Source organism: Hordeum vulgare, chromosome 7H (genome assembly GCF_904849725.1).
Source record: "Hordeum vulgare subsp. vulgare chromosome 7H, MorexV3_pseudomolecules_assembly, whole genome shotgun sequence".
In the NCBI taxonomy this organism is placed as follows: Eukaryota; Viridiplantae; Streptophyta; class Magnoliopsida; order Poales; family Poaceae; genus Hordeum; species Hordeum vulgare.
The window spans coordinates 18,651,214-18,676,272 of record NC_058524.1 but is presented as its reverse complement, the minus strand read 5'-3'; the positions used below and the strand labels follow the sequence as shown (position 1 = coordinate 18,676,272).

Sequence of the window (25,059 nt, the reverse complement as noted above, 5' to 3'; positions counted from 1 at the left end):
TTCTGACACGCTTGTGGAACTCTATGGAGACGAAGGGAAACGGAAACAAGCATCAACACACGATATTCACCACACGATGCACAACACATATGATGCATGAGCAGCTGAATACATGCAAGACTCAGCATGACAATCCACACAATCAAACACTACACTCGTTGCATATTGACGAAACTCCACGTTAATTATTTAGTTCACTCCGCTTATTTACACGGCAATATTAATGTTTTCAAACATGCAAGAGGTGAAGCGTAATTAAACTACTTATCTAGGCATTTTAAATGAGATCGGAAATGACATATAGCACCTCCGAGATGACCTCACATGTTAATTTACGATTCTGTCCAGATCTGAACTAATGCATTTAATTGGTTGTTAAGTAGCAAAACAAATAGGTTCACTTGATTCTACGCGTCATGGCAAGCAATCTACACATAGAGATCATCTCGAACGGAGCTACAGATCAAAAGATACAAGCACCGCAAGATATGATGGCATGAATGCAAAATGTGTGCAACGACGGTCACGAGCACTTCAAAACATATAAACAGCAAGAGAAAATGAAACTACACAAGATTCTAAGCAAGTTTCATGTAGGACACGATCAAATCGAAGCTACGGTTCAACAACTACGAGCAAAACAAGAAATCACTACAATCTGCCAAAATCAGCCACATAACATCTTCTACGCCCCACAACTACGAGCTACACAACTCCGATAAACTCAAGCAAGGCATGGCATGAAAGAGGGCAATACGCACTACTACAAACAACTAACAACAACTAGCATGGCAGCAAGGAGCACTAGGAAAAGAAGACACAAAATGGCATCTCACACACTATTTCAGACTTAGTGAAAATTACACCTCATGAAAGTGCAGTTTTCGATCTGAAGCAATATTGACAGCAGCAAAATCCTAAGCTACAGGACTCCAAATGGCATGAAACTTTACAGCATGCTAGAGAAACACAAGGGGTACAACTAACTCCATTGGACCAACCCCAAAAGAGCTACACATCACAAGATAGAAGCAAGACAAGACAGCAACAAAATATAACAGATTCCAGACTTAGAAATATTTCAGCTCCTCCAAATCAGCACTATTTCTAGCAACTTGAGAGCAAGCAAACCACACCTAAACATGCATTTCTATTGAAACTAAAAATAACAGGGGCTAGCCAAAACATCCAAGATCAAATCTCTAGTTGACAACTTAATCAAATGGAGCACGTAATAAATCCTACGAAATAAACAAAAGGGCATCACGGCAAAATATCGCGTGAACTAATTTACTCCAATGCTAAAACTAATTGCACAGAAAAGTCAAATGGATTTTTTCTACCCCGGAAACATATAAAACATGTGGGGTTGCAACACAAATTAAAGCCACACATAAATGCGGGAAAATAACCTATATACGGGAAAATAAACTACCGACAATCCATACATGCAAAAATACAAGTGACCGCTCTAAAATTCACGGCAAAGGTGTCCCTAGAACACGGGCATATCTAAGGCATTCGAGCAACCCGGTCTTGCACGAAAAATAAATACGGGTCGAAACCTATTAGGACAACACGCTTATCTAGGCAAACAGCACGCTAAACGACGTCAAACAAATGTGCACGTTATAAAATCAGATTCTACGCGAAAAGTTACACGAGATTCATATGCTACTCGTCGCGATCCGATATATGGTTTAGAATCTACGGTCATTGAAAATATTGCCTATTTTCTGAAAAAGAATAAATTCGGATTAAATCCTAAATTAACTACTGGGTCGAATTTACCCTACACGGGCCGAAACTAGGGCGCAATTTAGCAACTCACGCCACGGGTGAGGAAAAGGGAACAAGGGCAAGGGAGGCTCACCTTGGGCCAAAGGAGGAGGCGGGCCGAGGCCTGACTCGGGGCCTGAGGCAGGGAGGCGCGGACCTGGGCCGAGGCTGGGTGCTGGCCTGCCTGGGCGAGGCCCACGAGGCGGTCAACGCGGCCCAGGAGCGGTTGGTGGCGCAACCCTCGTCCTCCTCCCGTAGGAGCTGCGCGCAGGCAGCTGCCGCCGACAGGGCTTGGGGCGGCCGATCTCTGGCGGGCGAGGGAGGTCGAGGAGCGCTGGATCCGGCCTGGATCGAGGGCGGCGGCGAGGCTCCTGGACCTGGTGCATGCGGCGGCCGACGGGGTGCAGCGGGGAGGCTGCGAACGGCGGCGCTTACAAGGCTAGCGCGACGAGGAAACGTGACCGACGGTAGCTGGTTCCTGGCGCGGCGAGCTGCGGCGAGCTGGGCAGGCGGCGGCCGACGTCTTGCAGGAGGCGGTGCGGCGCGCGGCGCGAGGAAGGCGGGGCTCGGGGAGCTTGGGGCGGCGCGGGTACGGGGGAACCGAACGGGCGGCGGCGGCGGCCGGATGGGCCTGCCCGGGCCCGATCTGGGCTCGGCGGGCTCGTGGCGATTGGTGGGGGAGAGAGTGCTGCGTTGAGAGGAGGAGAGGTGGGGCGGCGCGGATCCCTGGGTGGGACTAGGGTTAGCTAGAGTAGGCAGGTTTTTAGGGGTCTATTTATAGCAAATGGGGCTAGGTTTATCCGAATCGGGATCCGATTTCGACCATGGGTTCGTGAATGGATGCCCACAGAGGTGGGAATGGATACGTGACCGTGTAGAGGGGATATCCGGGGAAGAGAGGGAGAACGGGCGGCGCGGCAACGAGTTTTAAAACACCGACAAACGTCCGACGGTAGACCGAATACGGTGCCGCTACGGGCGACCGTTCGGGTACCAGACGGACTCCGATCGCGACGAAATTCGACAGGCGGCCTGGCTATAACTAATTAAGACCGCATGCCAAGTTTCACCCCGATCAGAGAAAGTTTTACGCACACTTTTAAAATAGGGTTACGAACGATGCCGCGGGCGCGTGCGAGTGCGGTTGGGCTCAGAACGGACAACGACGAGAACCGACAACTAACAACGGATGCAAGTTTTAAAATTGGCGGCAACGGAGATGCCGATGCAATGCAGATGATGCGCATGATGCAATGATGATGCGACAGAATAAAGGAGACACACGACGAAAACAGAAAGGAAAGGGAATCTTCTGGAACGTCGGCATCGGGTTGTCACACGTCAACGGTCAAGCGAATCAACAGTGTAGCAGGTAGTAGCAGTGTAACGAGCAATAGCAGTGGCAAGGAACTGCAACAGTGACAGCAGTAGCAAGTAGCAATAGTAGCAAGCGACAGTAGTAGCAACACTAGTAGCAGAGCAAGACAAGTAACAACAATAGCAACAGTAGTAGCAGCAGCAGCACAGCAAGACAAGTAACAACAGTAGCAACAGTAGTAATAAGAGCAGCAGAGCAAGACAAGTAACAACAGTAGCAACAGTAGTAGCAGCAGCAGAGCAAGACAAGTAACAACAGTAGCAACAGTAGTAGCAGCAGCAGAGCAAGACAAGTAACAACAGTAGTAACAGTAGGACAAACTCGTAGGCAATGGGTCCGTGATTTGTTTGGATGATATTCATCATGCAATAGCTATATCATGGAGAGATATGTGGCTAGCTCCCGTTCGTCAATGTGATGTAGGCATGCATTCCGTGTGTCGTCATACGTGCTTAGGGAAAAGAACTTGCATGACATCTATTGTCCATCTCTCCCGTGGCAGCGGGGTCCAAAAGGAAACTATGGGATATTAAGGTTCTTCTTTTAATAAAGAACCGGACCAACGCATTAGCACTTGGTGAACACATGAACTCCTCAAACTATGGTCATCACCGGGAGTGGTTCCGGTTATTGTCACTCCGGGGTTGTCGGATCATAACACATAGTAGGTAACTACAACTTGCAAGATTGGATCTAAAACACACATATATTGGCGACAACATAATAATTTCAGATCTGAAATCATGGCACTCGGGCCCTAGTGACAAGCATTAAGCATGTCAAAGTAGTAGCAACATCAAATCTGAGAACATAGTGGATACTAGGGATCAATCCCCATCAAAACTAAATCGATTACATGATAGATCTCATCCTACTCATCACCGCCCAGCGAGCCTACGAATAGATTACTCACGAACGACGAAGAGCTTAATGGAATTAGAGAGGGAAGAAGGTTGATGATGATGATGGCGACGATTTCCCCTCTCCGGAGCCCAAGACGGACTCCAGATCTGCCCTCCAGATGAAGAACAGGTGGCGGCGGCGCCTCCGTATCGAAAACGCGACAAAAACTTCTCTTTTTATTTTTTCTGGGACGAAAGACAACTTATAGAGCTGGAGTTGGGGGCGGCAGGTGCCTGTGGGCCCCACAAGCCTGCCCACAACCACCAGGGGGGTGGTGGCGGAGCAGGGGCTTGTGGCCCAGTGGCCCACCCCGTGAGGTGGAACTTGGCGCACATATTTTTGATATTTTGCAAAACCGCTCCTCGTAAATTTTCACGACGTTTGAAGAACTTTGATTTCTGCACAAAAATAACACCAAGGCAATTCTGCTGAAAACAGCGTCAGTCGAGGTTAGTTCCATTCAAATCATGCAAATTATAGTCCAAAACAAGGACAAAAGAGTTTGGAAAAGTAGATACGATGGAGACGTATCACTAGCCAACTAGAGGCTTGCTAGGGACATTGTTTTGTCTATGTATCCACATATGTGTCTATATTTTCATTCAATACAATTAGAGCAAGTACAATAGAGGTGAGTAAGCTGGCTATAAGGAATAAACTAATATATTTTTGTTTAGTTGGAGGAAAGAGAAGAGGAGAGAGAAGGTAAGCGGGCTCTTAGCTAAGAGCCAGCTCTAGCACGTGCTCCTAGGCATTTTGTGAGTATAAAAGGTGGACCATATAATGAAGAAGTAGTACACTTTTGCAATGAACTATTGTACATGTTGGCTATAAGATGGGCTAAGATGACATGGCAATAGCTTATAGCCAGCAGTTGACTATACTATTGTACTTGCTCTTATAGCATGGATAATAAACGATTATCTTGAAACAGGAAATATAATAATAACTATTTTACCATTCCATCTAGGACATATTTCCAACAGAACCGGGACAGAAGACACACCGTTAGTCCCGGTTCCAACCACCAACCTGACCTAAAGGTGATGCGCGAGGAGCGAGAATCATTGGTCCCGGTTCGTGTCTGAAACCGGGACTAAAGGGATCAGACGAACCGGGACCCTAGCCCGACCGACGCCATGGCCTCACGAACTGGGACTGATGCATCCATTGATTACGGTTCATAACTGAATCAGGATTAAAACCTTTTCTCACTTGGACCAAAGTCGTGTTTTGTACTAGAGGTATCACCTAAGTACCTCACCTAAGGGTGATATTTTTCCTCGGCTTGTCCGGTATGGTGATCCGCGAGGACTCTTGTTGCAGAGTACTTCCTCATAGGCCTAATGTAAATGTACCTGCAAGGGAAACTTTTGCATTGAGACGGGGATTGACACACATGCGAGGCATGGGAATACAATATCTATTGGATCTTTCATGTCGTTCATAACTTAGCGAGTGAATGAACCGTGAATTTAGGATATTCGTTTGGTGCAACTCCCGCTCCTTTCACATTGGCTGGCAGTTCGATAAAATTGATTTTCGACACTCTGCAAGTGAAACGATCAAATCGTGTGACCTCATAAGCTTACAAGTTTAACCAGGATTCCTGCTCCAACCTCATTTTGTCTATAATGGCAATTAATTCTAAATTATAAGTCCTCAATTGATTTTTTTCATGTCGTTCTTAACTTAGCGAGTGCATGAACGGTGAATTAGGATATTCGTTAGGTGCATCTCCCGCTCCTTTCATATTGGCTGGCAGTTCGATAAAATTGATTTTGGACACTCTGCAAGTGAAACGATCGAATCGTGTGACCTCATGAGCTTACAAGTTTAACCAGGATTCATGCTCCAAGCCCATTTCGTCTATAATGGCAATTAATTCTAAATGATATGTCCTAGTTTTGTGTTTTATATAGGTTACCCTTGAACGTTTTTTTGGGTTTTATAAAGCTTACCCTTCAAGGCTATTCCTCATAACGAAACAAAAACTTATGTTTCCCCTTTTTCCTCTTTCCCTCACACTACCCCTCTTCATGCAGTTCTTTTATCGATGTGCCCATTAATTGAGAGGCAAGCACCCGCTATACCAAAGTACTTCAAGATTCTTTATCTCACTTGGGAAGAGTTTAGAAGTACATTTCAAGTACTTTTTCAAAAATTAAATTTTGTGCAAAAAATATTAAGAATAAATTTGACAACACACATCTACGTTATATGTAGAACCCCTCAAAAATCATAGCTCCAAATTTGATTATGAAAGCTTCAGATGCATTGAGTATATCAACTTTTGTCATAAATTATTACTCTCGCAGTCTCAAAATAATTGTCTTAAGCTTAATACAACTTTATATTAAAATTAATAAAAAGTTAAGACATTTATTCTGGAATGAAAAGACTATTCTATAGAATTAAATGCTACAAAGGAATACCGCATTAAATGTTACTTTGGATATCGGCACCATATTGCAAAGATAACCTTGAAAATTACAGTACTAGTTTGTACTATAATAAATTCATATAAATACATTTTAAAGGAAAATCTTCATGTATGATTCATGAATCATCATTCTTAAAAATAGTACTAAAAGACTGACTATTTTTAAAATTAGAAGTATATGGCAATTATTTCCTCCGTCTCAATTTCCAGTGCATACACGTAGTTCTAGATTGCTAATTTAACTAGTTAAATATTTAAATATAATATATATATATATATAATGAAAAATATATGTTTAAAAACTATGTCAGCTTGACAATCTAATCTAATGGTATAATTTTTATGACATATAATGCATATTTAGTTAGTCAAATCAACGTCCTTTTGTGACTATAATACTCTCTTCGACAGGAACGTTCAAATTTTATATGCATTTACACAATAAACAAAATTTAATGCGTATTGTATTTAACCCTAGCAACTAATTAATACTACGTTGTACTATTTGTATATGTATACATAGTGTGAGTGTTATTTTTCTGAATCAATAACTACTTAAGTTACAGAGAATTTATAAACACTACTTTTAAACTAGAAAAAGCATATATTTAGTTAGTCAAATGAATGATTTAGAACCACGCAAATGTCTTGGAGGGAGTACATGATTTCAACAACTCGATCTGTATTGTTTCAAACATACAATCTGTATTGTTTCGCAAAAGAAAAATATACAATCTCCATTGTTCCGCAAAATAAAAATACACAGCAGTCCTTGTGAAGGTCACTACGAAGGAGGGAGTACATGATTTCAACTACTCGATCTGTGTTGTTTCGCAAAAGAAAAATATACAGCAGTCCTTTTGAATGTCACATGCAGAACATAGTTTGGTAACTTCTCAAGCTGCCAACAGCAGACTATTGAGAATTTGCACACCACGTCACAAGGGTGTGCAACTGTGTTGCACGAGACAGCTCACCAGCGACCACCGCAAATTAATCAAAATCTTGCTAGTACAAAATCCAAACTCTCGGTAGGTCGACGCATAAAAACAAAAGACGAGTACGACTAACGTGTCGACGTCTCCGTGAATCGACGGCTTCGTCTGCAGCCGCCCACGACAGTACCTTTTAAACACACAGCAGCCAATCAGCAGCACAAACCAAGTCGAACATCCCAGCAAAATAGCAATGGTCACGCCACGAATTAAGATCGCATACCGATAAGAAAGGACAGGAATAACAGTTGAGTTACTGCTAACAATAATACTCACTCCGTACCTAAATATAAGTCTTTTAAGATATTTCACTGGGTGTACATACGGAGCAAAATGAATGTATACTCTAAAATATGTCAATATACATCTATATGTAGTTCCCTAGTTGAACCTCTAGAAAGAGATATATTTAGGAACGGAGGGAGTAGTTCCGAGGACTTCCAACATAAGTTTGCTCAATCGCAAACCAAAAGGATCATCACATATCAAGTCTTGTCTTACTCGTACCAACAACCATATTTCTTCTACACAACAGAAGAGAGACCTAGCACGGGAATCGGTAACCAACTACGACCGGAAGCGCATTCCGGTCCACTAACGGCGTCGACGGAGAGGATGGCTTACGCCCTCTCGCCACGGATGCGGCGGGCGAGCTGGATGTCCTTGGGCATGATGGTGACGCGCTTGGCGTGGATGGCGCACAGGTTGGTGTCCTCGAACAGCCCCACGAGGTACGCCTCCGCCGCCTCCTGGAGGGCCAGCACGGCGTGGGACTGGAAGCGGAGGTCGGTCTTGAAGTCCTGCGCGATCTCCCTCACCAGGCGCTGGAAGGGCAGCTTGCGGATCAGCAACTCCGTGCTCTTCTGGTACTTGCGGATCTCACGGAGGGCCACGGTCCCGGGCCTGTACCTGTGGGGCTTCTTCACCCCGCCGGTGGTCGGCGCCGACTTCCTCGCCGCCTGAAAACACAACGATGAAACGAATCCGAAGCGTCAGTCAACAACTCCCGGATCAACTCCCGACGACGAACGTATCGAAATCAAAAGAGGGGAAGGATAAGGGAGGAGAGAGGGGACGAGACGAACCTTGGTGGCGAGCTGCTTGCGGGGCGCCTTGCCGCCGGTGGACTTGCGGGCGGTCTGCTTGGTACGGGCCATGGCGACTGGTGCGGATTGGGGGGGGGGGGGGGGGGAGGTTTGAATCGGAGGGCGACCAAAGTCGATGCGGAAAGGCAGTGGTAGGGTAGGTGAAGGGAGGCAGGGGGGGGGGGTATTTGTAGAGGCACTGGGTGGGAGCGCGAGGCCGGGGACGCATGGACCGAGGGTGCCTGGCAGTTACCGTTTGGGAAAAGGCCTCGGGATGTCGATCCGGTCGGCGGCTGCGATCCGCCCCGAGAAAGCACACGATCCGCGCGCTCTCCGTTGGTTGGTCGAGCGGGCGAGAGCCACGGATCGGTGACGTGGCGTCCGTTTATTTTCCGGGGAAGGTAGGGGTAGTTTGGTTTTGGGCGGGCTCGGCTTCGGGCCTGGCCCTCTTGGCGCGCTTCTTCTTCCTGGGCCAAGTTGCATCTGGGGACCTCGCCTTTCTCCACTTCGCCGGGCGACATGGCCAGCGACCGGGAGAGCCAGCGCCGCCGCCCGTCGCCGGACCCCGTGGCGGTGCTGCGGGGGCACCGCGCAGCCGTCAGCGACGCCTGCTTCCACCCCGACCTCCCGCTCCTCTTCTCCGGGTACTCCTCCTCCTCCTAAGCCCTGAGCTGTACTCCGCTTACGATGAACCCTGCTGAACGTGACCCTGCTGTGCGCTTACGCTTGGTCTCTGGTTTTTCTCCACCAGCGCGGCCGACGGGGAGCTCAGGGTCTGGGACACAGCGAGCCACCGTACCGTCTCCTCCATCTGGTAAGCCTGCTTTTCTCTGCCGACTGCAACGACGGGCGATTCAGTTTCGTCAGGTTGGGTGTGATGGCGTGCCATTCCAATGCAGGGCTCACGGCGGCGCGGCTGGGGTGTATTCCATCGCTGCAGGCTCCGGACTTGGGAACGCGATCATTAGGTGAGCGAATTCCCGTGAAATCTGTGAGGAATGCTGGTTACTGTATTTCTCAAACTTAGCTTACCATGTCAGAGCTATATTTGGAACACTGTTGCTGAACACTCTTGGAGCACTTAACTAGTATAACCACGACGGAGGAATTTCCTGTATCCCTAACTGGGATAACCATGTCAGAGCTAATATTTGGAACACTGTTGTTGAACCAGTGTAGCACTTCAGGATTAAGTTACAGTTGCTGGACATGGCTTTGGGGAAATTCTAAGTGCAGTTTAACTTCGACACCATTATTGCTTTGTGGAATGTGTATGGTACAGATTTCCTTTGAGGCTTATTTTGAGCATGTTTGTTTATGTGCTTTCGATTTTGACACAGCCAGGGCAGGGATGGTTTGTGCAAAGGCTGGGTGATTGAAGAAGCTGGGCTCTCAAGGTATGATTTTATTCACATGCTACAACTTAACATCAGCCATAAGCTGGTGCATGATTAGTCAGGACCCAGGAATAGGCTCATGCTTACTTAAATGCAAGGAAACACACATGCACATATTATTTCAAATCACGCATCCCATGAAGAATTGAAAATATGTCTTTACAATTACATTATTATATTATTCTGCCAAGGTCAGATTATCAGTGGTGCTACCGATTTTTTGGTCAAACTCAGTTCAAGCACCCATGGTAGCAGTTAGCAATGAGCAAAATCTGGATATCATTCTCAGTACTATTTCATAAGAATTAAGTTATTCATGTTATCTGACAATATTTCGTCCTGACAATAGTTTGTAGGGTAGGCACAACCCTTATGGTGTTTTACTATTTTCTTAAGGATGTCCTGTTTGTTGTAATATGATACTCCATCCGTAAACTAATATAAGAGCACTTAGAACACTACTTTAGTAATCTAAAAGCTCTTATATTAGTTTACGGAGGGAGTACTTTTAAGTCCAAATGTATAACAATGGCCCTCATCCATAAAACTGTAGTGGCAACCTTTTGAAGAACTTCTATAATAACCAGGTGATCTATCGAACCAAGAGTTCTCTTTTTCCTATATAAAAATATATCTTGAGTCAACTATGATTGGCCTAAACATGTGGACACTTGTGAAGCATTTTAGGAGATAAGATAATATGTACAGTGTTCAAGTGGAAATCTGGTAGGATACACACCTTTTAGCAGGCTTTGTGGCCCATCCTTGTTCTATGAATTTCTGTGGAATTTATAAATCCATTATTTGTGCTCTTGCAGGAGGCCCATATTTACAATTAAAACAAGTACATACCATTTCTGTAAGATGTCACTGGTTAAGGTTCCATGTTCTGCACATGGCACACAAACTAAGTTGAATGGCTCAAATATTGGCCCTGAGCCGCAAAGAGTACCTATTGAAGATAATACAGGATCAGATGTTTTAAATCCTGCAGAAGGAACACAAGAATATGATCAAGGTAATGTGTGACCATTTGTGAATCCCTTCACATTTTAATAGCAGCGATAGCCTCTGAATCCTACATGAATTTATTAACTATTGACTTATTATGGAAGTGTAAGCTTTTCGATAATGGACAAATACATATCATTTTCGTTTATTTATGTAGAGGAAAGACTGCAGAGCAAATGACATGATATAACACTTTGTTGACTCCCAAATGTGACATCATTTAGAAGAAGACCATAGTGTAAATAAAATGGTGGCTGTTAACTTTTCTTTTAGAAAAGGAAGCTGTTTCTGCATTATTGACTTTCTTATGTATTTACTAGGCAGTTCCTTGGATGGACAAAATATATTGACAATCGCTGGTCAAGAATCGTCTGAGGTTAGTTAGTTTCAAACTATGCAATATTTTCTCTAACTTAGTGATCAATATATAAATTATTGACTTAATATAATGCAATTAAGCAAGCCTGGCTGAGCTTTTGTGTTTACGTGTGTGTTTATGTTGCTACTTCTTTTGTTCTCACTGCTTTCATGTTGTAACTTCATAATAAAATCTACAGGTTGAACTATGGGACATTAAAAATTCAACAAAGATAATGTGTTTGCCCAAAAGATGCAGTGCTAATATGACAGGTCACCCTACCAAGCAAAAAGGTTTGTCCTCACTCTTCAGCTCTCCAGCTATAGTTGTTTGTCTTTGTTCTTCAACAAAATACCAATGTGGGTTGTACGCAGTACTTGTATCTGGTGGTAATTTCTCGCGTAGTAGAACCATGAAGTATTTAGACTTGATCAGAGTAGCCTCCACCCTTTTTGTTGTTTTAATGTCTACCAAAAATCCAGAATTGTTCGGTTTGAGAATTGTTCGCCTCGGCTTTATTGACCTGACATAAGCCTGTCTGACCATCCATGTAGCTCCCCCTACATGGTCCGTTGATTAATTGTTCAGTTTTCACTGAAGGAAGTTATAAACACACATCGAAGCAGGGATTTCGAGTCGCTCGACTAGTCGTCGACTAGTCTATGAGTCGCAACAGCAAGGTCGACTCAACTTAGTGTCGACTCAAAAAGCGAGTCGCGACTAGTCGCAACTACAGGCTCGACTCTTTCCGAGTCGTTACCCCTGAGCGACTCGCATGAGTCGTGACTCGAAAACCCTGCATCGAAGATATGTACGCGTTGCAATTTGACTGACCTCTCTAACCATCCATCAAGAAGGATGTATATATGTGATGTAGGATCAATCCTTCTTCCATGGCATGAAACTCTCTTGCATCCTGTTTATTTATGTTTCCTGTGCTGTTGTAGTGTTCTTGTTATTACAAGGTATAATGTGTGAGTTTGTTTACAAACTATATTGAATTAGAATAATAGTCTGCATCTGCAGGACAATCATAAAACTCCGTTTTTATTGTTCGGTGCCATTTGTTTGTCTTCACTATTTATGCTAATTCTGTTGCTTGTAGGTCTATGCATGGCTGTGCAAGCTTTCATCCCATGTGAATCTGGAGGCTATGTTAATATTTTATCAAGGTACCCAGATCAATATTTTACAGGACCGATATGTTTGTAACTATTTTTCAACAGATTTTTCATGTGCCATGGCCTAGTGTCCTATCCGAACAAAAAGTATTAACCTATCTTCAGTTTAAAATCAATTGAGCTCACTCTTAGGTCAATTCTGGCAAATGGCTTAAATGTGAATCTGGTCCTTCTATCGGTGTCCAGGACCCATGCTCTCGTTTTATCCTCTGGCCTCTGTCCTTTATTTGGGAGTCATATCGACTACTAAAAAGTTTAGCTACATGTCATCTGTGGAGTATTGAATCCTCTTTTTCATATTGAGTTTTGACTATTTCCGACCTTTTAAAAAGTTCATAATTCCAAGGGGGTGAATTAAACTGATTCAACAGTTCAAGTTTAAAAAAACCAGTTCTAGGGTCAAGTTTGAAAACTTTACGTTTTCATTTTATTAATAAACATCGCTTTTACGGCTACCAGTTATGAAGATGGAAGCACTCTTTGGTGGGATGTACGAAAGCCTGGGTCACCCTTATCTTCAGTGAAATATCATTCGGAATCAGGTCTCATGCTACACCCAGTTTTAACTCCATTGTGTAACTTACCATTTTCAAGAGCAGTTGTCTTTATCTTCCTTTGATGGAATGAAACACCGTATGATCTAATGAGATGCAGGTGTGCAGCTTTATCCATTGCTATTGACGGTTTATGCACCGGTGGGATCTCAGGAGGTGCTGATAATAAAATAGCCATGTTTTCCCTTGATCATCAGAAGGTGTGACATCAACCGTTCTATGTTCTGTTTCCTGCCATATAAGCTCCTTTTCATGAAAATGCATGCTGTGAGTAGTACCCTACAAACCCGAGTTCACCTTGTAATCTGTATTCTTTGCATATTCTATGTGATGGGATTATAGTCCCGGGGTAGGGTCATAGGTCTGCCCTATAGGTCCTACCCAAGGACTACCCTTCATAGATGACAAGGCCTTTAGACAGTTCTGACTGAACTAAGGACGCCCCCATCATCCAGTCGGCGACGATCCACTCGGAGCATATATAACGTACCGACTGGAATCCACTCTGTACGTCGTAACCTTTCAGGAGGGCAACGGTCACACGTTTTCATACACCATAACTAGCATTTAAGGCTTACGTTACCAGTAACGTCAACCTTTACTCGCCACTATTCCACCCCTGTCCACCGGGCCATTATGAAGGGCAGCGCACTCTATATAAGCCGCCCTTCACCACTGGTACAAGGGTTGGCACTTACTGTAATCCCTTAATTCACTCGACACAAAGCTCCCCAGAGCACTGAGACGTAGGGCTTTTACCTCCACCATAGAGGGGCCTGAACTCATACATCCTCGTCGTAGCTAAGGCTCTGCCCATATACTTTCATATCCCATACTTCTACTGTCAGACTTATACCCACGACAGTTGGCGCCCACCGTGGGGCAGGCGTCTAAGCGACTTCCGGCGAGTTTGCGATTTCATCTTTTCGTCATGTCATCCGGCGGAGATCTGTGCATGGGTCATGAGATCCTCTTCGGTGCACTCTCCTTCATCGCCGATGATTCGGCATGGCTTCAGGATGCGCCCCTCGACATCGAGACGCTTCCGAGTCGCGGTGGTACGCACTTCCGTGCCAGTTCCTGCGGCGTTTTTCTTCTCCAGCCATCGACCCCGGTGTCGATCTTCGTCCTCGTCACGCGCCGCAACGAGCGATCCGGTCGTTCGCGGCTCCAGCGTTGGGTGCGACACGCCCTAGCGCGACAAAACATGTCCTCTCAAGTGGCGGTGCTCGAATCGGTTGTGGTCCTGCCGTCATCCCAGTGCTTGGAGTCAGTTCCGACGGAACTACCTTCTGAGTATCAGGGTCACGGGCCTACAGCCGAAGTACTCATGGCCGATTCCCACGAAAGTCCCCTCGGGACTGGTCGGAACGAGCGTGAGTTCGGAGAATCATCCGGCGCTCGTCCTCAGCACCTTCGTTCTTCCAGTCGACGCACTCGCCAGAGCAACGTCGAGGTGTTCCGCACACCCATCCTCAACTTGGCTGCAGCCGCCAGGATAGCTGATTCTCTCCAGCCGACTGATTCGGAGGCTGGTAGAGGAATCGAGCAGATCTGTGCCTTGTTACATACGGCGCAGCAGCAAAACTCGGCGGTCTCCCAGTCGCACAACAAGATCCACAACAGTTCCGTTCAAGCGAATACACATCGGTCGGTTTTCAGTCCAGACTCTCACCAGCGACGCAGAGGGGGCAGCCGTTCCAGGGACCCGAGTCGGAATCCGCTTTCCATTCGGTCTCATCCCGAAGATCGTCGCCGTTCGCGTACTCCTCCGCGGAGTGGGCCTTACGGACCCCGGCATTACGATGATCATCGTTCGGGCGGTGGCGCGCATGATCCAAGGCCTGATGCAAGAGGGTATATCACTCAGAAGAAGGTCGATAGAAGTCGAGCCCACCGTGATGGTCACGATAGAGACCGTCCGAGTGGAAGCAGGACCGTTGTTTCTGGTCCCGAGTGCTTCAGTCGGGCCATCCGCTCGGCTGACATCCCTCCCAACTTCCGAGTGTGACTTCAACAATTTATCAACAAGATCTGCGGCAATTTCATGCGCGGCACGTCAGGAGCCGCATGTTCCAAGCAGGCGACCTGGTGCTCCGAGTGGATCAACAGAGACCACACAAGTTGGCTCCCGCCTGGGAAGGACCGTTCATCATTTCTAAGGTGCTGAACAATGGAGCGTATCGACTCTACAACCTCGACAGGGAGACGGACGTGCCGCGAGCATGGAATGGAGATCTACTGAAGCGCTTCTACACATAACCGCCGACAGAGACAATGTAAAGAACAAATGTCATCGAAGTAATACAAAGCAGATTAATTTCTTGCCGATTCAAAATTCTTCCGCGTTTGCAGACTCCGGTCTAAAAAACTAACTCCGAGTGTGCACCAAAAGTCACACTCGGGGACTTAGCTGCGACCCAGAGTCGCCTAAGTAAACAACTCGCTCCGAGTGTGCACTAAAAGTCACACTCGGGGACTTAGCTGCGACCCAGAGTCGCCTAAGTAAACAACTCGCTCCGAGTGTGCACTAAAAGTCACACTCGGAGACTTAGCTGCGACCCAGAGTCGCCTAAGTAAACAACTCGCTCCGAGTGTGCACTAAAAGTCACACTCGGGGACTTAGCTGCGACCCAGAGTCGCCTAAGTAAACAACTCGCTCCGAGTGTGCACTAAAAGTCACACTCGGGGACTTAGCTGCGACCCAGAGTCGCCTAAGTAAACAACTCGCTCCGAGTGTGCACGAAAAGTCACACTTGGAGACTTAGCTGCGACCCAGAGTCGCCTAAGTAAAAACTCGCTCCGAGTGTGCACCAAAAGTCACACTCGGGGACTTAGCTGCGACCCAGAGTCGCCTAAGTAAAAATTTGCTCCGAGTGTGCACCAAAAGTCACACTCGGAGACGTAGCTGCGACCCAGAGTCACCTAAGTAACAACTTGCTCCGAGTGTGCACCAAAAGTCACACTCGGGGACTTAGCTGCGACCTAGAGTCGTCTAAGTAAAAACTAACTCCGAGTGTGCACCTAAAGTCACACTCAGAGACTTAGCTGTGACTCAGAGTCGCCTAAGTAAACAACTTGCTCTGAGTGTGCATTTCAAGTCACACTCGGGGACTTAGCTGCGAACCAGAGTTGCCTAAGTAAAAAGATTCCTCCGAGTGGGCACACAAGTTACTCTCGGAGGCTTAGCTGAGTCGCCTAAACAAAAACCACGAGCCAAAATCGTGTCAAAAAAAAAACTCAGCGAAAGAAGAGCAAAAGATCCGGTTCGAATTCAAATTGAGTTCAACGATCAGTCGGCTCGGTGTGAATCAAGTTTATCCACACTGAGCCACGAATGTACCGGCCAACAACAGTGGCCAAAGTTTAATACAAACTCCACTCGGCATACCGAGGTAAATGCGCGTTCAGCATAAAGTCAATCAAGCATAGCCGGGGCTGGCAGGCTCCACGAAGGTGTCGAGGTCGATCCCATCTGCAATCCGAGTGGCCGTGTCGAGGAAGGTCTCCATAAAGTCTTCAAATCGAAGCTTCTTGGTGTTGGCGACCTGCAACGTCTTCAGCTTGTCTTCGCGGGCTTCCTTACAATGCACTCGGACCAGAGACAGCGCCACGTCCGCGCCACACCGAGCGGCAGACTTCTTCCATGCCTGCACTCTGCTTGGAACATCCTCCAGTCGAGTCATCAACCCCTCTATCTCATTCCGGGAGTCATCTTCAGGCCACAGCTCTTTGTCAATTCGGCCGACAACTCCTCTCAGGCGACCAATGAAAGGACCCACCTTGTTAAGGCGGGAATTCACTCGGAACATGTCCCGGTTAGCTTCATCACCGAGTGGAACATTCGGTTGCCAAGCGACCGTTCAATTTCGGCAGTTTCGGCTTCAACGTCCCGACAGAAATCTGCAAAGAAAAGACAGGGAGAAAATAAGCGCGGAGTGAACTCCAAAGTCAAAGAGCACTCGGCAAGCAACTTACCACCAAGCAGTGCGACCATCTTCTTCGCCCAGTCGCCGACGTAGTTCTCCTGCGCTCTGCACCGAGTGTTCATTAACTTCAGTTGGCCCATCCATTCAGATCTCTCCTTCATTTTTTCTACCTCGGCTAGCAGTGCCTTGTTAGTCTCCCGAGATTCCTTCAAAGATTTTTCTCGTTCAGCGAGAGCCTTCTTCATGCCAGCCAGATCATTCACAGCTACCTCCAAGTCGGTAGCAAGTTGAGTCTTCTCAGCCTTCAGAGCATTATAGGCCGATCCCATTTCACAAGTCTTCTGTCAAAGAGACACAAATGGAGGATCAGCCAGATTCAACAAGGAAAAAATCTCGACAGATATGACAAAACAATCAAAACTCAAAATTCTCCAGACCCCTGCCGATGCAAGCAATCGACAGCGGTCTCGGGGACTACACCCAGTGTGTTCACTGAGAGTGAGCCCACTGGTATGAAGCTCGAACAGGTCGGTCCCATTGAGCTCCATAGCAAACCAACAACACTATGAGATTACTATTACTCGACCCGAGTAACACTACTCTTGGGGACTACACCCAGTGGGTGCACTCGGCGTGCCCCCACTGGTACCATTCAGGCAGATCAGCTCTGATCTGTAGAGATTATGGAAAATACATATAAAGACAACTGTCGGTGCAAGCACTCGACAGAAGTCTTGGGGACTACACCCACTGGGTTCACTCGGAGTGAACCCACTGGAAAATCAACCTACTGTATCCGAGTATCTCGTTGAAACCCCCAGTGGGCACCAAGAGGAATGTAAACACTTACTAGCGCACTTACTCGGATATCATCCCGAAGCTCCAAGCTCTTCTTGTACAGGGACGCAATGGAGTCATATGCTCCCTTGGCGTCGCCCACCATCAGCTCCACTCGTACCATGGCGTCCTTGGCGGCTCCTACTTGATCTTCCGGGAGGCGTCGGGCATCATATTGAACAGCCGACGGACCCGGCGTGGCAGAAGGCGCCCTAGGTATCCCGAGCTCCCTGGGCATCCCGAGCTCTGCTCCAGTCGGTTCCGTTGTGAGGGCCACCGTCTCAGTCGGCGGCACGTTCATGGCGGGATCGGCAGCAGGTTGGATAACCCCAGGGACAGGCGCCAAAGCTGGTTCCGACCTCCTTTGGTCGTCGTCGTCCAGATGGATCACCTCCGAAGGAAGCCCGACTGAACGAAATAAAAATACAGAAAAAGATCAAGATCAAAGACAGCACTCGCGAAACGGCAATACAGCTCTCGGAGTCATGACAACGTACCTTGCTGGGACGTGGCGGCGTTATCAGTGTCCATGGGATCGTCACCCTGACGCGGCAGAGAGGTGGCGGAGGTAGCAGCTCTGTTGAGTGAAATCCATTCGACGGGTAAACATGAATTCCCAAAAAGAAGAGTCCAATCGGATACCGAAGGAAGATGGAAGAGCAAAGATACTTACGCTGAGGCGACCGGAACAACGATCCTCATCCGGGGCAAAGCTTTCCGAGGTTTAGACCCGCTGGGTTTAGCCACCTTGGACGGCTGATTCACGGGCTCGGCAGAAGCACCCCTGGTTCTCTTCACACTCCGAGCACTCGGGGCCACGGGAGGAGCCGGCGGAACAGTGGGGTCATGACGGTGCTTGGTTCGGTGTTCTGGTGGTGAGGGTGACGAGCTCTGCTCTTCACTCTCCTCCTCCTCCTCTTCTGTTTCCTCCTCCGTCTCCCTACTGTCAGAGACGTACTCGGCACTATCCGCGCTACCCTCCATGTTGCCTTCTTCTTCCTCGACCGGATTCCCATTTGAGACTGCAGAATGCCAGTTCGTCCACTCCTGCACAAAACACAGTCGGCAACGTCAGTCAGCGAGACAAGAAAAGCAATAAAATTGAGAAGGTTAAAAGCACTTGACGACATGTACTCACCTCATTCGGAGGAGGATTTTCGGCGCGGAAGGCCTTCACCCGCCAAGCTCCCACGGGGTTATCACATGTGCCCGTGATGCTGCGGACCCATGCACTCATGGTCTCCTCGCTCACGTCTTCAGGATGGGACCGAGTGGTATCCGAAGGCCCCGTGTAATGCCACATTGCGTGGTCTCGGGCCTGGAGCGGCTGGATGCGTCGACCTAGAAAAGTCTCCAACAGGTCCATGCCGGTGACTCCCTTCCGAACGACGGCTATCAGCGCGTCGACCAAAGGCTGGATCTGAGTTCTTTCTCCCTTAGAGAGCGCTAGCTTCCTGGGAGGGCCCGGACGGTCTAAACTGAAGGGTGGTAACCCACTCGAAGCATTCGGGCAGACAATGTCCTGGCAATAGAGCCAGGACAATTGCCAGTTCCTAACCGACTCGGATAGCTGAAGGGAGGGATAACTACTTTTCGTTTTCTTCTGAAATCCTAAACCCCCGCAGAGCTGGAGGATGTGTGTCTTATCATCGGACTGGCTAAGCTTCTTAACAGTTTGAGATCTAGCGGAGAAAACATATTTGAAGAGCCCCCAGTGGGGAGGACATCCTATGAAGCACTCGCAGAGGGTGATGAATGCGGAAAGATGGGCTATCGCATCGGCGGAAAGTGATGGAGCTGCACCCCGAAGTAATTCATGATACCTCGGAAGAAAGGATGGGGAGGCAAGGAGAAACCTCTGGCCACGTGGCTGAGCAGCAGAACGCGCTCCCCCTCCTTCGGCGCCGACTCCGTCTCGCCTTCCGGCAACCTCCAAGACTTGTTGACGACCATGCCGTGCTCCACCAGCTCCAGCACGTCGTTCTCCGTCACCGTGGAGGGGAGGAAGTCCCCTGGATCCAGCCCGCCGGCAACGCCCGCTGCCGCCACTGAGTGGAGGCCGCCCCCTTCTTTTTCTTCATCGCCTCGAGCTTGCTGGTCTGCCCCTTCGTCATGGCGAGGGCGACGGATCCGCAGAGGAGGAGAGGAAGGAGGTGGCTAGAGGTGTGCAGGGAGTTGCGAGGAGGCGAGATCGATGGGAGGAAGACGGGCAGCACAACAGGAAGGACCGCCGGGAAAGCTTTAATAGGCCTCCGACTGAGTCACCTACAGGTGGGCCCAGTATCTTATCCTCCCAACCGGCCGCTGCAAGATTAGTGGAGAAGATCGCGGCGCGGTAATCGAGGAGGCGAAATCTACTCGATGGCGATGTCGTCATCCCCGCTGAGCGCGCGGCAACCGAAATTTGAGGATCCCGGAAAATCCGGCGCTGTCAGTATGACCGGTCACGTCGAAAGATTTCGCGGAAGCAATCGGTCCTTCACGGTTCGTTTCGCTTGCATTTTCACTCGGATCACTTGCCGCAAAGATAAAATAGATCGAGGCAGACAACGCTAAGATCACCTCAATACCAGTCGGCTCCAAACTCCGGACTTCTCTTCATCGTTCCAACCCCGATCCATTCGGGGACTAATGATGGGGTTTTAGTCCTAGGGTAGGGTCACAGGTCTGCCCTATAGGTCCTACCCAAGGACTACCCTTCATAGAGGACAAGACCCTTAGACAGTTCCGACTGAACTAAGGACGCCCCTATCATCCAGTCGCCGACGATCCACTCGGAGCATATATAACGTACCGACTGGAATCCACTCTGTACGTCGTAACCTCCCAGGAGGGCAACGGTCACACGTTTTCATACACCATAACTAGCATTTAAGGCTTACGTTACCAGTAACGCCAGCCTTTACTCGCCACTATTCCACCCCTGTCCACCGGGCCATTATGAAGGGCAGCGCACTCTATATAAGCCGCCCTTCACCGCTGGTACAAGGGTTGGCACTTGCTGTAATCCTTTAATTCACTCGACACAAAGCTCCCCAGAGCACTGAGACGTAGGGCTTTTACCTCCACCGTAGAGGGGCCTGAACTCATACATCCTCGTCGTAGCTAAGGCTCTGCCCATATACTTTCGTACCCCATACTTCTACTGTCAGACTTATACCTACGACACTATGTTATGTCACTCTTAGTACAGTTTTAGTAATATTCACAGGTATATCCTGACACAATCATACATCCAGAAAGTGCTTCTGACAATGAATAATAACACTGGAGACATGTAAGAACTGATATGTGCTTACTATGGGAACTGGGAAGTAGTAGTGGGCAATGCACTATCAACTAGGGACTTTGCATTCATCAATTCTATGTAAAAATTGATGGTGCGGTGTTATGTATTATATCCTCTTTTCATAAGGTTGATGAGTGCTTGCATATCCAAATTGACAGCTGCGCTGAGATGTCAGTTTATCAGCTTTTCATACTTGGATATTGCCCCAGATTTGGAGCAATATGTCCGTGTGATAATTCATACATGTAGTGCTAACTGGTTTACACAGTAGGGAAATCGAGCATCCCTTTATGATCCGCTTCATACTAATTCAGACTTGATAGCTTGACATGTCAACTACTTGTGTGATTTTTGCATCTGTTTCATCACAAGCATCACTTGCGCTGGAGTGCTTACAATTTCAGTTTAGGAATCAATACTTTTGAAATTCATAACTGAAATGTAGTTATTCTGATTACAGGGCATGTTTTCTCTCAGGAATGAAATAGAAAGTGAGAGACCTGGTATAGCGGGTACAGCGATTCGGCCAGACAACAAGATTGCAGCAACTGCTGGTTGGGATCACAGGTTTGTTTCCCCACTCTTAGCTTTTATCGCTGACCAGGGAAATATAACATTTTTAGTGGCTTAGTAGATCAGATTGCCAGAGTCAATAACTGCATCTGATTTGAATATAGTACTTTTGTTGGTAGGCTAAATATACTTGAATGCAATCGAAGGTAAATTAATCAAATAGATGTCTCATGATTTCCATGGTGGACTAGGCGATCACAACTTTTATCTGGGGAGCCGGCAAGCTTTGAGAGGAAGGGGATGGAGCCAGAGGCTAAGTGAATTTTTTTCATCCTGGTGATACTAACTTCATGGGTGATACTACATTTTGCGTGTGATACTACATTACACATGCAAGCCATGTCGCAAAGTTGAAAGACATGTATGATATACAATAAATTATTAAACTTACAAAAAAAAACATGAAATTTGGTTACGATGTCAGAAAATGACTTGATGATGAAATATGTGCTACCATGGTCAAGGCATATATCTCGAGATCCTTGAAGATAAATGAAAGCCGTCGTAAGATCCATTGACGAATCTTATAAACATATATATGAATCTTACTGTGATATACGTATCTTCTAAAAAGATAAATGAAAGCCGCCATAAGATTCGTATATATGATTATAAGATTCGTCGACGAATCTTACGTTGGCTGAAATGGGTCTTAGTTGTAAATTTGACAGGCCATTGGTTATGTAGTTTCCATAATTACTTACGTAGAGGCATTTGACAGGCCAAATGTGGTTTGGTGCGAACATTTGGCATTTCCAATATTTGGCAAGCCAACATTGGACAAAACCAAAAGGTACAAAAAGTTGGCAATTATTTAGAGACGAGCGAAAATCAATTGGTAGCCAACCAACCGGTATCCATTTTTTTAGACTAGCCAACAATTGGCATGTCAAATATTAGCACCAAACCAACAAGCCTCGCAGTGCCAATACTGGGTTACATAGTGCCGACACTGGGTTACGTAAGTTTCGAGCTGGGTTACATAGTGTACTAACAGGGTTACGTAAGTTTCGAGCTGGGTTACATAGTGTACTAACAGGGTTACATAGGTCGAGCTGGGTTACATAGTGTACTAACAGGGTTACATAGGTCTATATTACAGGGTTACATACCGAACCCTATGCAAGCGGGAGGTACGTGCACTGCCTTTCTATACCTGGGTTATACCACGTTATGTAGTTGAGGGACTCTGGATCCATGGGAGCAACTCACACCCGGTGGCTGGTGCTGGTGGCTGTGAAGAGGCCAAGTTGAGGTTGGGATGAATCAGTTGTGTTCTTGGGCTCTCTTCTTCTACTACTGTGTGTTCTTGATCTTGACCGGTACATGCAGATTTTTGGAGGCAAGGTCAACTATCAAAGGGGAAAAAGTATGTACCCATCGGGTAGTGTGGATGCGGGTGTGGGAATGCCGCACCTGTTTCCGCATGCTATGCCTAGGCCTACCTCCATGGCTATGACGACATGGACCAGCCTATCTTTTCTTTTACCTGCCTATATTCCATGGCAGATCTGTTGACACCGTGGATTTGGAGTGCTCCTGTCTGATTTTACCTGGAAATCGTAGTATCACCCACGAAGCTAGGTTCACCCTGATACCGTAGTATCACCCACGAAGCTAGTTTCACCGTGATATCGTATTATCACCCACGAAGCTAGTTTCACCTTGATATTGTAGTATCACCCACGAAGCTAGTTTGACCCTGATATCGTATCACCCATGAAGCTAGTTTAGATGGAGGGTTATTTCACACCACGAACAGCAAAGCAAAAACAATGTCTTCATTTATTGTCTATGTGCAAGCCATCTTGCGAAGTAGAAAGACATGTATGAGATGGAATATATTTATTAAATTTACAAAATAAATAAATAAATATAGTGCCTTATCCAAACTCAGCGGCTTTGTGAAGGGTATCCTGCTGGATGAGGCACTGTGCTGCGAGTGCAACCTCCATGTAGACCACCGCTGATTGGCAAAGCTGATTATGTCACGGGAACACCAGTCATCGCAGGTTTCCAAACTGATTTAGTGCTGCTTGATTAGGTTTTTAGAAGGCAAAACAACTAAGAAAAATAGAGCAGAACTGCACAAGTGCAAGACAGAGAAAAGATGTCACATCCTGCACATGACAATAGGATAGGCGCAGAACAGAAAATAGGTAGCATTATGTGCGCAGAAGAGGAGTTAAGCAAACTTGGACAAGGAGTAGGCGATGTCCACCTGACAAGCATGCTTCTAGTTGTTTACCTGAGTTTGCAATTGTTGCATTTGTGTAATCTTTCAGGTGGTTTGCATCATTTGCAGGCTTCGAGTGTATAACTACAATAAAGGAAATGCTCTGGCCATTCTAAAGTATCACAGCGCTACGGTATGTGGCTTCTTTCATCTAGTTGATCTCCACATTTTTCTTTTTGCATCAGTCCTCCCTCGACTAGTCCCGAAATTCAGTAATGTCCATTTCAGTTCTCTTGTTTACTTTGATTGGAATATGTGCCATGATATCAATAATCGACTCAATTACTTCTTTACATACACTTGACCAAATTGCACTCAACATGTAGTTTAAGTTATGCTTCCTTTTTTTGCTGGCAGTGTGCCGCGGTGGCTTTCTCACATGACTGCAAATTGTTGGCCTCTTGCTCGGCGGACACCACGGTTGCGTTATGGGAGCTGTATCCCCCGAAAACACCCAGCAAAATTGACATCACAACCGAGGAGGCTGAGAAATAGAATGTGATCATGGTGTCATATGGTCATGATGTTTGTAACTTGGTGAAAAATCATATATGTTGGCTTCAAATGGATTGATAAAGAAATTTCCATACATGTTGAGGACATAGTAAACAGTGAAATGTGTGTGGGAAGAAAGGGAACGTTCATCGGTCATCTGTAACTTAACCTAGTTATTGTAATATAGTGTTGCTTTGCTCAAAAACTTATATCCCAGCCTCCGAATTGCTCATATATTTTTCACGAAATCCAAGTTTGTAGAACTAAACTGTTATAAGATGATCATTGCCTGGCAAGATAATTTTTGGTTTGAATGAGGTGCAATGTCAGTTCAAAGTGGATGATCATCTAAAGAAGTGAATAAAAATTATGTTGCCAGTATATTTATTTATTTTGTTTCCTCTTCGTTCCAGTGAAAAGTAAAAGATTGCGATTCCTTGATATTAGGACATAAAATCCAGCGACTCAAGCAGAATACTGCATCATAAAATCCAGCGGCAAATTACAAGTTCATAATGCCTCAGGTATTAGGACATATCCAATAAGTACCTTTCTACAGGCCTAACTTAGCACTCCAGAACAGAGAACCTCCTAGCCAATTCGTGTGCATGCTATT

At 46.6% G+C, this 25,059-nt stretch overlaps 2 protein-coding genes across 6 annotated transcripts; one reads left to right on the top strand and one right to left on the bottom strand.

Annotated features, from left to right (window-relative positions):
• Positions 1-7,936: 7,936 nt before the first annotated feature.
• On the bottom strand, positions 7,937-8,740 carry LOC123413076 (histone H3.3). Its single transcript, XM_045106021.1, has 2 exons — positions 8,584-8,740; positions 7,937-8,457 (listed from the first exon to the last, which is right to left on the bottom strand). The coding sequence occupies exons 1-2, from the start codon at positions 8,653-8,655 to the stop codon at positions 8,119-8,121; spliced, it is 411 nt and encodes a 136-aa protein (XP_044961956.1). The 5' UTR covers positions 8,656-8,740; the 3' UTR covers positions 7,937-8,118.
• Positions 8,741-9,002: 262 nt separating this feature from the next.
• On the top strand, positions 9,003-24,757 carry LOC123407691 (protein DECREASED SIZE EXCLUSION LIMIT 1-like). 5 transcript variants are annotated; one of them, XM_045100878.1, is made up of 14 exons: positions 9,003-9,227; positions 9,335-9,397; positions 9,483-9,551; positions 9,924-9,980; positions 10,799-10,998; positions 11,312-11,367; positions 11,549-11,642; positions 12,455-12,521; positions 12,990-13,072; positions 13,193-13,284; positions 21,600-21,706; positions 21,904-21,969; positions 24,018-24,081; positions 24,306-24,757. In XM_045100878.1, exons 1-14 carry the CDS (start codon positions 9,103-9,105, stop codon positions 24,441-24,443), a joined length of 1,281 nt encoding a protein of 426 aa, XP_044956813.1. In that variant the 5' UTR covers positions 9,003-9,102; the 3' UTR covers positions 24,444-24,757. The 5 variants fall into 5 exon arrangements, with proteins under 5 accessions (XP_044956813.1, XP_044956814.1, XP_044956817.1 ...); XM_045100879.1 differs by lacking the exon at positions 21,904-21,969; XM_045100882.1 differs by lacking the exon at positions 21,904-21,969 and having other exon boundaries at positions 23,998-24,081; positions 24,306-24,342.
• Positions 24,758-25,059: the final 302 nt, after the last annotated feature.

Bases quoted from the DNA above. Each gene is read 5' to 3' on its own strand.
- LOC123413076 (XM_045106021.1), bottom strand. From the start codon at position 8,655: ATGGCCCGTACCAAGCAGACCGCCCGCAAGTCCACCGGCGGCAAGGCG. The intron at 8,458-8,583 runs GTTCGTCTCGTC...TTGTGTTTTCAG, and splicing joins GCAAGCAGCTCGCCACCAAG to GCGGCGAGGAAGTCGGCGCC.
- LOC123407691 (XM_045100878.1), top strand. From the start codon at position 9,103: ATGGCCAGCGACCGGGAGAGCCAGCGCCGCCGCCCGTCGCCGGACCCC. The intron at 9,398-9,482 runs GTAAGCCTGCTT...ATTCCAATGCAG, and splicing joins CGTACCGTCTCCTCCATCTG to GGCTCACGGCGGCGCGGCTG. The intron at 13,285-21,599 runs GTGTGACATCAA...TTCTGATTACAG, and splicing joins TTTCCCTTGATCATCAGAAG to GGCATGTTTTCTCTCAGGAA.